Source organism: Nymphaea colorata, chromosome 8, assembly GCF_008831285.2.
Source record: "Nymphaea colorata isolate Beijing-Zhang1983 chromosome 8, ASM883128v2, whole genome shotgun sequence".
Taxonomy (NCBI): domain Eukaryota; kingdom Viridiplantae; phylum Streptophyta; class Magnoliopsida; order Nymphaeales; family Nymphaeaceae; genus Nymphaea; species Nymphaea colorata.
Genome location: NC_045145.1, coordinates 5,443,841 through 5,459,449, shown reverse-complemented (window position 1 = coordinate 5,459,449; position 15,609 = coordinate 5,443,841). Strand labels below are relative to the sequence as shown.

General features: G+C 36.5%; 1 protein-coding gene across 1 annotated transcript; it reads left to right on the top strand.

Moving 5' to 3' along the window:
* The first annotated feature begins 7,242 nt into the window (after window positions 1-7,242).
* On the top strand, window positions 7,243-14,355 carry LOC116258871 (protein SPIRAL1-like 2). Its single transcript, XM_031636307.2, has 3 exons — window positions 7,243-7,408; window positions 13,287-13,576; window positions 14,009-14,355. Exons 2-3 carry the CDS (start codon window positions 13,316-13,318, stop codon window positions 14,087-14,089), a joined length of 342 nt encoding a protein of 113 aa, XP_031492167.1. The 5' UTR covers window positions 7,243-7,408; window positions 13,287-13,315; the 3' UTR covers window positions 14,090-14,355.
* Window positions 14,356-15,609: the final 1,254 nt, after the last annotated feature.

Genomic DNA, 15,609 nt, shown 5'->3' with positions numbered 1-15,609 from the left:
GATGCCTCTCCCTTTTATCCACCTTTGGGGTTCAAGGCTGCTTCAGGATGTGGACAATTTCATATTCTTACAATCTTTTTTTTCACGTGCTTGCTAGCAAGCTTTTTTGGCCACTAGTTCTACGCATGAAATGTGCACAAAATGTTACACAAAGATGATGATAGTTGCTTGGGTTTGTACGACAAGACTTTGCCAGCAGAGTATAAGCACAAGAATATGAAATTGCTTACTAAGATTGAAGGGCCTTGTTTGTCAACTAGCGAGGACTGTAACGACGTCCTTGTCAATTGGCACAAGAATAGGACAGTTGCTGACAAGAAAGAAAAGGATTGCAGTTGAAATTATAGTCACAAATCTCATTATCAAACAAAAAATTGTGATATATAGAGCTTCTTTTTAAGAAATTTTCAAGAAAATAAAGAGAAAATCATGCACATGAGATTCAAGAAGCATACTGAAAGAATATTCACGGCAGTAGCGGAGCTATATATGGGCTGGCTAGTAGTGCCCACGCCAGCCAACACCAGTTCTTGAAATTTGTTATTAGCAAGGAGCTGCATCTGGGTCCAGCCAGATATGATACCCACACCAAACTCATGTCAATGCCCCATAAGTACCCAACCCGCTAAAGTAAGCACCCCTTTGTTCAAATTTTCTGGCTTTGTCACTAATTAACGGGAACTTAATATATAGAAGCAGCATGGAATTCTCTAAAGAAACGAAGATAATGTTATTTTATATGTTTCTACTTAATATTAGTCCAAATGGAAGCAAAAAAAAGGTCCTTTTCAATGGTCACAGCCATTAAAATGTGTCAGGCAGAGAGAAATACTACCTTTCAGATTGTTGTCAGGTAATTCTATTTGAATTAGAAGAAACCACTTGCCCACTATGTAGTTGAGTTCATTCACACTACTGAACAAATCCATACCAGACACACATCATTTGTGATTGACCTACCAAGGCCATGTTCTTAGCTTCAAACCATGCAAGGGCCAATCAGTCAATCATCTTCTGAAACAGATCTGACATCCTCACTCCCAGTTGGTCTTGTCCAACCAACCATTCTCAACACAAGCGGCCGAGGCGTTCGCACAAATGTACACTAATAGCAATCAATTCTACATGCGAAACCACGACCTAGGTTGAGAGACTTTGTCGCTTGCTCAAGAGCATAAAACCATGTGACGCGCTCACCCAAGATAGGAGCATGCTTTTAAGAACATTATGAATGTTTAATATGGCGACTATTGGTCCTAAAATGAATGCAGATATCTAAGCAGATGACAGCGACCCACTCACACTAGTTGGAGGCACACTGTCAGACCCATGCATAGGGCAAGCTAAGCCTAAGAGTCTAGGTTGTCCTATAAAAGGTTTTGAGATTCAATTGTTGTGGGTGTATTAGTGCTTGCAAGGACCAAATTGCCCCTATCAAGAAATAGTGAGAAAACTAAAAATGTCCCTTATAAGAACAAAAGTGGAGGGCAAAAAAGTAACTTATTATAAAAATGACCAAAATGCCCCTAGTCCTTTGAAGAGATGCCCTTTGAGGTTTTACAGCAAAAGACGTAACCAGATCGGATCAGAAATATCTAAATACATGAAATGCCAGCAGGTCCGACATCTCACTGGCAACCTATCTAGGCACGGTGTGCCAACTTGTGGGGACATGGATCGGACCTGGGAAGAAAGTTTGTTCCATCACCACCAAAAAAAAAAAAAAAAAAAACACCTTCATCGAGCAATTGAGGTTGGCATGTTGCTTTCAATATATGAAAAATTGGTAGGTATGTGACCTTTAAGTACATGACAGGTAAGAATCATCTTGACTGTTGTTGATCTTCCCTAGATAGAAGGCTGAGAAAAAGTTAATAAAAAAAGAGATAGGGTTCTTGCATGATCCGTAAAAAATAATTTGGACGTTGATCTTTTCGAGATAGAAAGCTAAAAGAAAATCAAAGAAAAAAAGTTGTTAAAATATCATCTCTTTTTTTCTTGATTTTTTTCTCAGTTTTTCATCCTAAAAAATACAATGGCCAAGATGATTATACACTTAAGGGTAACATACACACACACATATATATAGGTGGTCCCAAACCACTTCACATTGATTACTAAAATACTTTTTATTATAATTCAACTGCATAAATATGATCTCAGTAATGTTTTGATACGAATCATGCACTAAATAATTGTTTGAGTTTAACATGTTTCGATAACACTCAAAAAATGAATGGCTCTTATAACTTCAAACTTTTAATAATATAAAAATCAATTATTTCCTTAAAAACAACTTGAACTAAAACATATAATGTGTTGAATTAGTATTTATAAACACGTTAGAATGTTAATATGTTGTTTAAAATATTTTTTATAAGAAGTTAAGAGGTCTAGTTATTGTTCTTGATTTATGTGGTACATAAGATTTGATAACAGTTATGCTGTTTCATTGACGGGCCAGGTTCCAGTTCAAACCCTTATCCGCCACAAAGTGGATCGGTTGCTATTCCATGAACGTGTGTCCGGTATAACAGATCCAGATCCAAACTCAAATCTTGCCACTAGACCCGATCCATTGTACAATCCCACTCTTCAAAACGAGGTGGCGGTGGTTCGCCTGTCCTTACGTGGGTCCCGCAAGCTGATTTCTATTTGAATGAGATTGACGATATTACCCCTACGTGGATGTGCCTTACGCGCTTAGCTGAGCGTGAGATTCCGGTTCGTCGACGAGGACGGTTTGGTCATTCTCGTAAGCGAGGGAGATTTCGGTCATTTGTGTTCCAGCTGCTCCCGTGGACTGCATAAATACTTTTTATATGACAAAAATACCCTTGGTCGACTACTCTCGGTCGCACGCTCCAGTACGTGCGCGCGACGACCGCGGGATCTTTGACCTGCCGGCCAGGTTTCCTGCCAAATACCCAATTCCTCCCTCAACTTATTCGGCAATTACCGAATGCTCGTTTTGGGTCCACCGATCCGGCCGACTCGATAAAGGTGACCGCAGCTCGGGCTCAGCCCGGTGTGACCCGATTACAAATAGAAAATATATATTCTAATATAAAATAAAAGTAGCCATAATAAAATATATATAATTATATATATATATATATATATAAACAAAAATAATATTAAAAATGTCTTATCCAGCCTAATCGAACTTAGTCAATCTAACCCAGGTGGGTCCAATAAGTTGTCTATCAGTTTCTCAGGCAGGCTCGGGTCTGGGCCCAAGCTGAGTCAGGTATCGAGTACGCTTATCTGGAACCAACCTTATTCTAATTTTCTAAAAAAATGGGCCCTTGCTTGTTTTGACGAGTTCCCTTCAAACAAACATTGCAATTTTTTCCAGCAAATAATCATTTGCACAATCTAGTACTTCACAATTTTTTTTTTCTTAAATAGAGTTCCAGACTTGGCTTGTCATATTTATTATCATTTAACAGCCCAAAGTTGGAATAAGAAAGTGTTTGTTAAGAAGAACATTATTGTTCTTTATGTTATAGATTTATAAAACATGATGTGTGTATAAATATTATTTGCATATTCAACAATGAAATGTTGGAGATGTCAAGATGACATTGTCATTTTGTGAAGGAATCTGATTTTCTAGTCAGTTTCTAAAACTTAAATTGTTTGTTGGAGGGACAAAACAGAAATAACATGTTCCTGTAAAGAACCTAAGAAGGGGACAGGTTATGTCTTAAATGTGTCGATAATCTATAAAAAGTGGAGGCAGGTGTGGGCTATTGCCCACACTAACCCCAAAAAAAAAATCTTATTTTTATATTGATATTTCTAATCAAATTTTTATTTATATATTGATGCCCCTTAAAAACATTTAAATTTTATGCCTATTGCTCCTTAACTAGAATTTTTTAGCTCCATCCTTGTGGCCTATTCAAAAACATATATTTCACTAATTTGTGTTGAAGAACATGATGTTTGTTCTCATCAAACGCTTTCTAAAACTTTTTAAAATTTTTAAAAATGGAAGACCGTTTAAAATCTCAATAAAACTTTCACTAAGACAAGTATTATGGAGGTCACCATACATAAAAAAAAATTGTTCTAGTTTTCTGAAAAAAGAAAAAAGGTGCTTCAGTTCATTGAGTGTTTGTCTTACTACTTAGTAGTGAAACGAGAACTCCACTATTTCTAGAGCACCGTGTGAAATAAATGACTATTTGGCTAAAACATGAGCTGAGTCGAGCTCAAGGTGACCCAGGTCAACTCGACTTAGAAAACTCAAGCTCGAACTTGATAGAACAAGCTTGAGCTCAACTCAATTGTAAATGTCGAGCTCGAGTTCAGCTCTTTTAACTCATTTAACTTATTTCTATTAAACATGTCTTATTTCATTTAACTCTTTAAACTCATTTAGTTGCTACTAGTTTAATTATTCACTTATTAGAATTCAAGATTCATTATATATTCGAGCCAAGCTTAGTTTAGAAGAGTTGGGTTCAACGTTTAACATTTCAAGCATACATTTGAAATCCTCGAGCTCAACTCATTTATAAACGAGTCAAGCTCATTGGAGAATGAGTTCAAGTCATAGTCGACCTGGCTCGACTCGTTGCGCAGCCCACCGTGCCCACACCTGCCTGTACGCCGGATTGTTGTTTCCTCCATCATTTCTTCATCTCAACTCACATCTAACTGAGGTGATATCTAACAAACCATGGCCAATTACCTTATCTTTCTTAGTTGTGAATACAGGTAGATGAAAAACATCTTTCATGGAGTTGCAGATCTTCTGTCTGTTGATTTGAAGCATCGGATGGTTGAAATTTTAACTCGAAATGTTCCATCAACTTGGTGATGCTCAGAAGTTCACCTTACCAGAAGCGGGAAAGTAGAAAGCTAGCTACCACAATGAATTGATCTTTCGTGGCATACTGTTTGATTCGTTGGTCACCTACCGATGTTTAAATCTCAACCTGAAAATGATTGATCGTAAAAGAAGAGAGTCGTATTGGTGCAATCCGTCGTCTAAATTGCATAAACAGCTTGATAGGTGCGTTGATGTGTATTCTTTACAATTTTTACATTTTCTGTTCCTTTTTTTTGTGGCAAAATTTATTTAACTACCTAAATGCATGTATAAAAAACATAGATTTTGCTTCACTTTTTTGGATTTTCTAATATATATATATATATATATAAGAGAAAGAAAAAAATGAGAATTCAAATCAGCCAACTACCTCTACGGCCCGGTGATTATTTTTTATTTTATGTTCCTAAAAAATGTTATAGAAGGCATATTTTGATGCTTAAAACCATGATCAAGCATCTGACCATCACAAATATACTTTCCACAGTAGTTTTTAGCATATATATATATATATATAAAAGGGGAATCCCCAACATATGCCCAATGAAAACCGGGTAGAGTGGTTTGAGAGATATTGTTAGATGGTTAAAAATTAAAATATAATATTAATAATATCATACACTATTGATAAAAACTATAAACTATGTGTAAACTATATTTAATGCCCATGTACCCGAACATTCTTAATGGCAGTTTTAAACTTTTTAAAATCATTATGCAGCATCCAGCAACAGGCTGTCTACAAAATAGACAAGGAGATTTAAAAAACAGGGTGGCTTTGTCTGGAAAAATCCTTTTCATTGAAGAAATTGAACAGAAATTTCTTAAAATTATTTTGGTAATGATAAAAATTTTAAACTGTTTCCTTTTTTTAAATTGAGGGTGAGCTTTGATCACCAACTTTTATCAACCAATTTTGTAGACATTATTCAAAATTTCAAATATATGTAACTATAAAAGGGAAAATAAAAATAAGGTGGAAAAGTTATAAACTGCTTGGGACCTCAAATTTAGCATCTCTTTGAGTGGACGGCGTGACGGAGACATTATTCTCTCGGGATGAGCATTGAAGCGTTAAAGCAAAGGATTAATTATTTTTCAATATCTTTGTCAAAGAAGCATTAAATGCGTCAGCCTTACAATATTCTTCTTGCCTCATCTTAGGAAAAAACATTTGGTAAGATAGATTCCCTCTACTGTAGAAGATGATGAAAAAGCAGTTGAGCATTGCAGGAATTTTTTTTTCTTAAAATTTGTTGGTATTAATTTTTTTATCTCACTCTATGGGTATATAACTATATATCATCTTGATATTGAGGTTGAGATAATTTTTTCCGTATGTGTATGGTATCTTTAAGATCCTTGGATTTTTCCTTCCATGTTCTTCCGGCTTCTCACATCACACTGTCTGATGTGATCGATCACTATGTGTTTTAGATCACGTCCATCCGACATTTTGTGCGATTGGATGGAGGGCTAAGTTTCGGAGGCTTTGGCTCTTGTATATGGAGGGAAGCTATTTTTTTAGAGATTTCTAACTTATTTTCTGTTTTAAAATTTAAATTTTATTATTTTATATATATATATATAACTTTACCAGCTTGATAATCAAACTTAAAGAGTAAAGCCGGTCTTCTTGAACTTCACTCTTTTACCATATGAGTCATACTTTGGACAGAGCTTAACCAGGTCCTCTGAGTTCGAGTAAGGCCAACCTAGATTCTGACTTCGAGGTGTTTGATGTGGTTGAAATTATGAAATCCTAAAATTATTTTCTTTTTTTTATGAAATGAAAATTATGTTATCAATCAAAGAATTTTGATTTTGAAATTATAAGCTTATTCTTGATTCAAAAGTCTAGAATTGCCATTCTATTTTAAGAGAGTGGAATTATGAATATAACATTTTAGAACTTTTTGCATTTTTCTTTAGGATACACACCATATTGGCTTTAATTCATCATTTTTATAATTTAATTCATGTTTTATCAAATGCATCCTTTTTAATTTTAAAATATAAATTCACAAGACAAGACTAGAACTGACATTCATGTTCTATCAAACACATCATTTTTAATTTTGAAATATAAATTCAGAAAAAAGACTACAACTGACATTTTCATTTCAATTCTAATCTGAAGGGAAATTTTTCTTTTCTAAAATTTTAGTTATAAAATCAAAATTGAAGGCCGCTTCCCTTTGTTCCTAAATTCGAATATCTACCGGCAACTCGGTTCGGTTCCTTTGCGGCTCTGTAAAAACCGGTAAAATACCATTTCCGTACACAAATGGAGCTACTTTTGTCATTTTGCTTCTAGGATTTGGGTTATCGGTAAATTGCCGCGCTGCCCACTTCTGCTTTTTCTTTGCGTTTCTTTTTTTATTTCTTTCCCGTCATTCCCTTGTCCGCTCCCTGGACGGTATAAATACCACTCTGGCTCTTCCTGCTCCTCCCCCACTCCTTCCTACTGCCCTCCCTTCTTCCTCTTCCTCCTCGGAGGAAGACCTTCTCTCTCTCTCTCTCTCTCTCTCTCTCTCTCTCTGCACTGCCCTAGGGGAACCAGAGGTACAGATCTTCTTTTCTTTTTTCCTTAACGGTTCTTCGATTGCGGTATCTTGGATCTCGTTTTCGATCCTAGCATACTGTGAAGTTTTGTGCAATGATTTGTGGAATTTGCCTTTGAACTGGGGTATACTGTGCATTCCAGAGGTTTTGACACTGATATCTTTAATGAAGCTCATATTGGGGTTTAGATCTGCTGTTTGCTGGCGGATGCTTTTACTTTTTGTTGTGCATTGGTCGGAGTTTTGTGGTGGCTGTGGATTGATTTCGTGGTTTTCTATAGATCAGGCCACGGATTGTGGTTATAATGGTTTATTTGTTCGTATTCTTTAGCAAGGTAAAAAAGTAGAGGCTTTACTGAGTTGTTAGAGTCCTTGTAGTTTCTTAACGATTAGTTTCCACGTGCTTATGTGAGTGCAAACTTTTGGTTTCCTTAAGCTGTGGTGCCTGGGAATAGATATTAAGGTCATTTGTGCAATCTGAGAGAGGATCATGTGGAACAATTTTTCGGTGTTTAGTATCTAAAGTGTTCTTAAGCTTGAGCTACCCTTTTTCCTCTTTCCTGTATGCCTTTTAAGCCGTGTCGCTTTTTTTTTCAAATATTCCCATTCTTCATTATCGCACGAGGTGCACCGTCATGCTTATCGTTACTATGACTTTTTCTCATATAATAGCAATTCTCCGTGGATGCCGACGATTCTGTTAATGAATTGTCTACCAGCCCTTCTTAGAATGTGTAACAGGCACATGCTAGGTTCCCATTTTGAACTATGCTGCTACGTGCAATTTTTCTTCCTTAAATAATGTTACACAAATGCCACTGCTATTGCTGTTGCTATTTCCCTACATGTTCTCTCTCGTACTACATGGTATAGTTAATTTTTTCAGTGCACGTACACCTGCTATTTCATAATCGAAGAGCTTTAAGTTACTTATCTTTTTTTTGGAAAAAAATATTCACTACCTAGTTTAAAATTTAAATTGATTTTGTTCTTAGTCCTAGTTGTAAAGTGCATTGGGTGCTTGACAGTGACGCCTTATTCTTAGTTTCGTACACATTTTGGATTAACAAAAAGACATTAAGGTGTACTTATGAGTCATGAATCGGAGGATTATAGTATTTTTGGTAGCAAAATGGCAGCCTTGCTGCTTATATATGTTCAACACAAACCAATTGAAACAACTTCCATTAGCGCAGAGCTTAGAAAGTAAAAGTGCACATACTATGTAATCAAAGCTTCTTTGTCTAAATTTTAACAACATAAGGTAGAATGTAGCATGTAGCATGAATACTGCATTTGCCTCATTGTATACCTATTTGCTTCCATAAAAATGGAACAGGCAGCCCCCAGAAAGGGGAAAAGGAAGGTATTTGAGAAAGGAAAGAAAAAGGATAATATATGTTTGAATGTGTGTATGTGTGTAACCAAGACTTTCTGTTTGCATGTTAACAATATGATGGATGTTGCATTGCCCTCATGCTGTATTTATCCCCTTCTACAAAAGTGAAGTAAGCGACTCCAAAAAAGGAAAGAGAAGTTCCCTCAAGGGAGGATTAAAGTATTATGGGTGAGAAATTGCATCCTTAGTGTTGATATATGTTTCATGTGAATAAAAATGAAACAACTTCCAGCATGCACAGAGCAAGCATAGAAAGTAAAAGTGGATGAAATGTAGTTAGCACTTCTGTATTTTATTATTTAAATTTTAATGATATCAGTTGGCATATTCAACATGGATATTGCATTTACCCATTTATACTTATCCCCTTGTATAAAAGTGGAACAGACAGCCCTTGAAAAAGGAGAAGAGAAAGTTATTGGAAAGGGCAGAGTGAGAGAGAGGGAGAAAGAGATTTACCAGGAATGGGCACCTCCAAATTTCTGTTAAAGATTCCTAGTTCTGTAATCCTCCTCAACCTAGAACCTAGATAACCTGCCTCACAATTATAAAACTTGATTTTCATGTTTCAAGTTCTCAACAGCCAACTCTTATTGAACTTCTACTTAGAATTTACTCTTTTGTTCTTAATGGCTAAAATTCCTGTCAAGTGTCAAGAAGTGATAAAGGATTCATCAGAAATGGACCTACTCCTGCATCTTCAACTATATCCATGACATAAATATGAACCCAGCTTCTGATTTGGCACTTATTAAATAAATTTGTTTCGTGCTTTTGCGGTTGTTCTAATCCCAACAGAAAATTTATGACAAAGGAAGTTCTCCATTTTGTGTTAGCAGTCGCCATTGGCCATGGCTACTTGAAAAGCTTTATTCAGACTCCTTGTTTTTTGTTTTTCTCTAATTGGTATGCGTACTTGAAGTCTTTTCTGATTTTCAATGGGACTAACACTTCTATCATGATGCTCTTTTTTGTCTCCTACATGCTTGTGGCTTGTTGAATGAAGCTGAGCTTCCTAAGGTTTTGAAACGTTTATTTTCTTATTGCAAATTGGGTTCCTAACTATGTAGCTGTAGAATTAACTGTTTATAGCTTAGTACTAACTATCTGTGAAAAATTTAAGCTCAGAATGGAGTTAAGCATTTTGGCTTGCAACATGGGATCACAACCACCTCTTCTGCTTGTTCATTTTTCCCAACTTACATCTGTATTTGATATCTGGCTATCTAACTTGTTGCAGTAACTTTGTGAATCTTGCGATGCTCAACTTTCAACTCAACATGTTTAAATTTTAATTATTGCTTGTGAATATAAGCTTCAGAAACTTGTTGCCACATTTGTGATTTCATTATTGATTTGTTTCCTGTTTTTTCATGTGCACGAACTGTGTTTCATGCATATTTTAAGATCAGGATGAATCCTTTAATTGAAATGAGTCTCTGCTTCTGGGTCTTAGATAACTTCTTGTTGTTAAATCAATGTGAAAAAAAAATCCCCAACTTAAGAAATACTTCTTCTGCAGTTTTTATTCCTTGACAGTGTGGCTGTGATCAGAAACTGAAGTGTATGGTTGAATGATGTAGTTGTATTATCTAGGAGAGACCATGTGTTGGTTCCACCATCATTTTGAGAAGAATAAGAATTGCAGGCGTTAGTAGATTATCTGTCTCCTTATTTGGAAAAACTTAAATTCTAAGGTGCTTTTAGCTGCTTGTACTGGGAAATGGCTGCAGCTTGGCAGCCACTCTAATAGCGGCTTTTCAGGTGAAAAAATGAGCTCAAAGAGTTTTGAGATAGTCTTTTGTGTTTGCACCAAAAATGGAATTGGATAAATGTTTCCGATTTGGAGAACCATGGTTATTGCTTTTCCAGTTTCCTGTAACCCCTGAAGATGTCTTCAGTAAATAGTTTTAAAAACTGAGTTCTTGAGGTTTACCTTTCTGTGTTAGCAGCAAACAAAGTGAGTTTTGTAGACATGTTGATTCTTCTTTATGGTGTAAGTGAAAGATTGAGGCAGCTTCCTATTCAATTTTCAATATATATGTCAAAGTTAAAATGTGGTTTAATGGATCATAAGCTTTAAAAGTTCCTTTTTTTGTAAGTCTTTTTATCAGACTTGAAGTTGGGAAGCACGAGAGCTTTTGAAGAAGCATTAATCATATAACTTGACAAATTATTAGAATTTGTTGAAATAAATGATCAAAAGTTGGACTGGATGGAACTAAATAAGGGTTGTTGTTGTGATGAAAATGATATATGGAAAGCAGAAAAATCATTCCTGTGCTGACCTCTGCAAATCTGACTACCCAAAGTTTTGAACTTCTCCATACCTTCGTCCACTCCCTGAAAGTGCTTGGAGCTAAGTCACATGTATGCAGGTACAGGTTCAGGTAAAGGGTATGGAGATACGGTATGGGCATATATATATATATATATATATATATATATATATGCAAAATCCCTCAAAGAATTCAAAATTAAAGCGAAATTTAAGTAGACAAGTAATACAAATAGAAAAATACATGATAATGACCAATAACCTGCAAAAGCATAATAATAGCTCCTGAAAGTGCTTGGAGCTAAGTCACATGTATGCAGGTACAGGTTCAGGTAAAGGGTATGGAGATACGGTATGGGCATATATATATATATATATATATATATATATATATATATATATATATATATATATATATATGCAAAATCCCTCAAAGAATTCAAAATTAAAGCGAAATTTAAGTAGACAAGTAATACAAATAGAAAAATACATGATAATGACCAATAACCTGCAAAAGCATAATAATAGCTGAGCTAGAAACAATTTAAATCAAAAGTAAGTCCTTTGGATCGGTTCTGATTCAGAAAGTACCCATATGTGTACCCGTACCCTTTTTGCTGTGCCGGTATGCAGATGCAGATACTGGGACCTTACTTAAATGCCCAGGTGACTCAGGACATGGAGGCTTGGTTGTTCACTTAACAGCATAAGTAACAGTACAATGGACAGTCAACAATTTGAACCTTATGAGTTTTGACGAACTTGATTTGTTCCATCAGAACCATTGCAAGCCCATCTCACAGGTCCAACATGTAGATTTTGGGCTATAGCAGGGAGGACCAGATGTATGATTAAGGGGGTGATGGACCATGTATGCTCGAGGAAGCTGTAGTAGCTGTATTTCAAATGGGCAATCATAAACTTATTTAAAAATTTGAAAAGAATCCATTAGAAACCCCAAGAACAGATAGTGCTTGCTTCCATGAATATCTAACATCCTGAGCAATTGGAGGATTGGTTATTTAAGTCAACAATGTGTCAGTATTCAGCTTGACAGCTCCAGCTATTTTCAGTTTTTAACTTTTTTCATATTGTAATTTCTGTCTTGCATCCTGTTCATCTTTTACTGATGGAGCTTTATCAAACAGAGTCAGTTATTTACTTGGTAGAACTAACCACTGGATGCCTTTTGTTGCTTGCTTGTAGTTTATTATTTATTGACAGAATGAAGCAAGCATTCACATTCTCGCTATCAATCTTTGCCTGCGCAGGCATTACGGCTACAGAAACTTTGGCCAGTTGCGGACAGAATAGTGCCATGATTTAGTGATGCACCACTGCATGAAATCTAGTTTGACAATGATTGTTAGGTTCTGTTTAGTAAAACAATGGTATAGTCGATACTGTTGTATAGTAGGTTGGTTTAATCCCTCAAGAAGTCCAAGTGAGAGCCTCATTGTTTTATTTTTCATTAAGTTGGTATTGTGCAGATATTAGTTTGGTTGGAAACTATTTCAGACGTCTTTGGAGATTCTTGTTCCTGATATTCAAGATGAGGGTAGCCCAGACTGAACCTGAGATCCACTGGTTGTGTTAGTGTAACCATCCGTCCAACCATGTCACTAAATCCCTCTTTCCACACATTTCTCTACCATGAAAAACCAGCCTTTTCCATCTGCATCCTTTATATGTAGTTGTTGTACTATTATTATGTCAGGGAGGCCCACTTGTTCATTCCGTTTTTAGTGTTAACAGAGCATATCGAGCTTGGTTATAGGTTAGGAGCTGACACGATCTGCTCATAGTTGATAGATCATAGATGTATTATCCAAATTGTCTCTCTGGCATTGTTTTCAGCAACTTTTCTTTGTCATAAAAGTCTTCACAGAACTGTCGCTATAAAATTATGCATTTTGGTTATGGTTTAGTACTTTTTGTTGATGGAATTGTTGTATTTGTGGTAAATCTCATCTGGTTTCTCCAGATATGTTTTGACAAGTGTTTATGGTGGATGTGCTGGTGCCATCTTCTTGAGATGTTCCAATATATTCCTAGTGTGGTTGTACTTAACCTTGTTAAGGATTCTGATTTTCAATTAAGGTTCAGATAAACTTGTATTGTTGTCTGCTAGACAATATTTCTTTTCTGTTTACGGGATGACAATGTTGCAGTACCAGCCTTATATTTGGGGAATCTTTGCAGATTCAGGGTGTGTTAATAGAAAGATAACGATGGGTCGTGGAGTGAGCAGTGGAGGTGGACAGAGTTCTCTCGGTTATCTGTTTGGAAGTGGTGAATCACCCAAGCCTGCCCCAAACCATGCCCAACCTGTCCAGAAACCCAACTCAGTTGTAGCCAATGGACCCACCCCGAAACCAACTGCTTCTGTTCCACAATTGGACAGCGTGAATCAGATTCCTGCTGGGATTCATTCAAATCATTCTAGCAATTATTACCGTGCAGATGGCCAAAACAGTGGAAACTTCATAACGGTACGTTTCATTGCTGAAGTAACAATCTCAGACTCATCGATTTTCTGTAGAAAGTGTATCAAAGCTTCGTGATCTCCTTTATATGCTATTCAATAGATCAAGTACACAATTGAAGTGTTAATTCTGGATTTGGTAAAAACTCTGCTTCTCTGGCTTGGGTGTTCCTTTAAATGAAAAGATAGCGTTGCTTATGTGCTAGCTTCTTATTTCTGAAGTTCCACTGACGGGCCAAATAAGCTTCATGTGGGCTGAGCTAGAAGAAGCAAGCTGCATTTTCTTCACTTGTATTGGAATCATCTCGCTGACCTTTGACTCAGCATAATTTCACTTGATCCCATTGTGATCAATGCTAGAGTGCCTTACCATGCTTTCACGTTATTTCTTTCTTCCACGATCTTTCATTGCTAACTCTTTGCAATTTGATGAACTCAGGATCGGCCTTCCACAAAAGTTCACGCGGCTCCCGGTGGTGGATCCTCTCTGGGATACCTTTTTGGTGGGAGCGGCAACTAGGGCATGCCTTGGTTATATAATCATGTTGGAGGTGCTTGTCTTTCAGTAAAACGCGTTCCAGTTTGGTTTTATTCTCAAGACTGTTTAATCATGTAATATAGAAGCAACACTGAACTGCGCTTGTGTTTGGGTTTGTTGTTAGAGAACCCCTGATAATGTGTTCTCTTCGACGAGTTGTTTCTATCTGATGCAAATTCCTGGAAGGACTGGTCTGCCATGTGTCTTAAATTACCATATCTATCTCAATGTTTACCTGGAAAATCTCTCATCTGGGTCTTCTTCTCTGGAAACATGCTGCATCTGCTGGGCTATCGGTTTCCACTGTACTGGCTTCTTCCTCTAACTGGTGGCATCAGCCTGCGGTTCTCTGTGAATTCAAGCTAGTACTGTATTGGGTATGAACTCCAAAACCAAACTTGCCTGTTTCTCAGGTGAGGTGAGATTCCTCGGTCGCGACTATCTTTGACATTTTGCAGTATTTGATGTTTATCACCATTCGAATCCAAGCATACGGGCAAGATATCGTGTAGTCCTCAAATATCGACTAAAATGTAAACATCTCGAAAATATTCGAACTTTCTAAGATATTAATTTTTTTAGTAATTTTTAGGTTTTGAACATGTTTTTTTCTACTTTAAATACCTCGAAAAACACTAGAAACCACATTATTTTTTTTATTTGGCAGCTCTTTAATGTTTTCCAGGCTCTATAAGTCTTCGTGCTTCTGCTCTTTTTTTTCGCACAAAACAACGGCAAAAACCTTGGCCCAAAAAATTATTGACAGACATTCTCTGTGACTTCGGAATTGGTTATGTAGTTCTCTTTCAATAAATATTTCTTCGTTTTTTCCCCGTTCATTGCATTAAGATTGATAATGGGGGCAAAGGAGAGCCGCGGATCTATGTAGATTCCCCAAAAGAAAAAACCGCGTCCATATGCTAATTTACTGGGTAACTGACTACTGTATCGCAAATCTGTTTTAAGCAAAAAATTATGTACATTTGCTATTTCATTAACATTTAAAAATGTTTGGGGTTCCCCACTTATGGTTTATTCTTGAGTATATGCCCTTTTGTATGAGGAATACTTGTTGGAGAATATTCTCTGACAGGCTTCTTTCTCTATCTTGCATATAATATAAAGGCGTTCTTGATGGGGAGGATATCTTTCGCCAGTTATATCAGAAAACTCCCACCTGCAAAGGCGATGTGGAAGATCCTATTCATGTCCTCAAAGATCCGAAGAAAAAAGAAGGCGAGCTGCCTTCTAAATTTGCTTTGCTGATGGTCATCTAATTGTCTCTGATATGATTTCATCTTCATGAATGAGACAACTAGATGATCATCAGCAAGCACATTAAGAACGCATGCGGAAGGGCAGATTTTGATGGCAGATCATCAGCAAGCCCAATACTCTCTGTTTTCTGCCTTTCTATTTCCTTTTTCGAGTTCATTACATCTCATCAAAATTTTGGTGAAAATTCACAGAATTTCTCATATTAGACAGCAGATCTGCGCCCA

Coding starts and splice junctions, on each gene's coding strand:
- LOC116258871 (XM_031636307.2), top strand. CDS start 13,316: ATGGGTCGTGGAGTGAGCAGTGGAGGTGGACAGAGTTCTCTCGGTTAT. Junction 13,577..14,008: donor ACAGTGGAAACTTCATAACG/GTACGTTTCATT, acceptor TGATGAACTCAG/GATCGGCCTTCCACAAAAGT.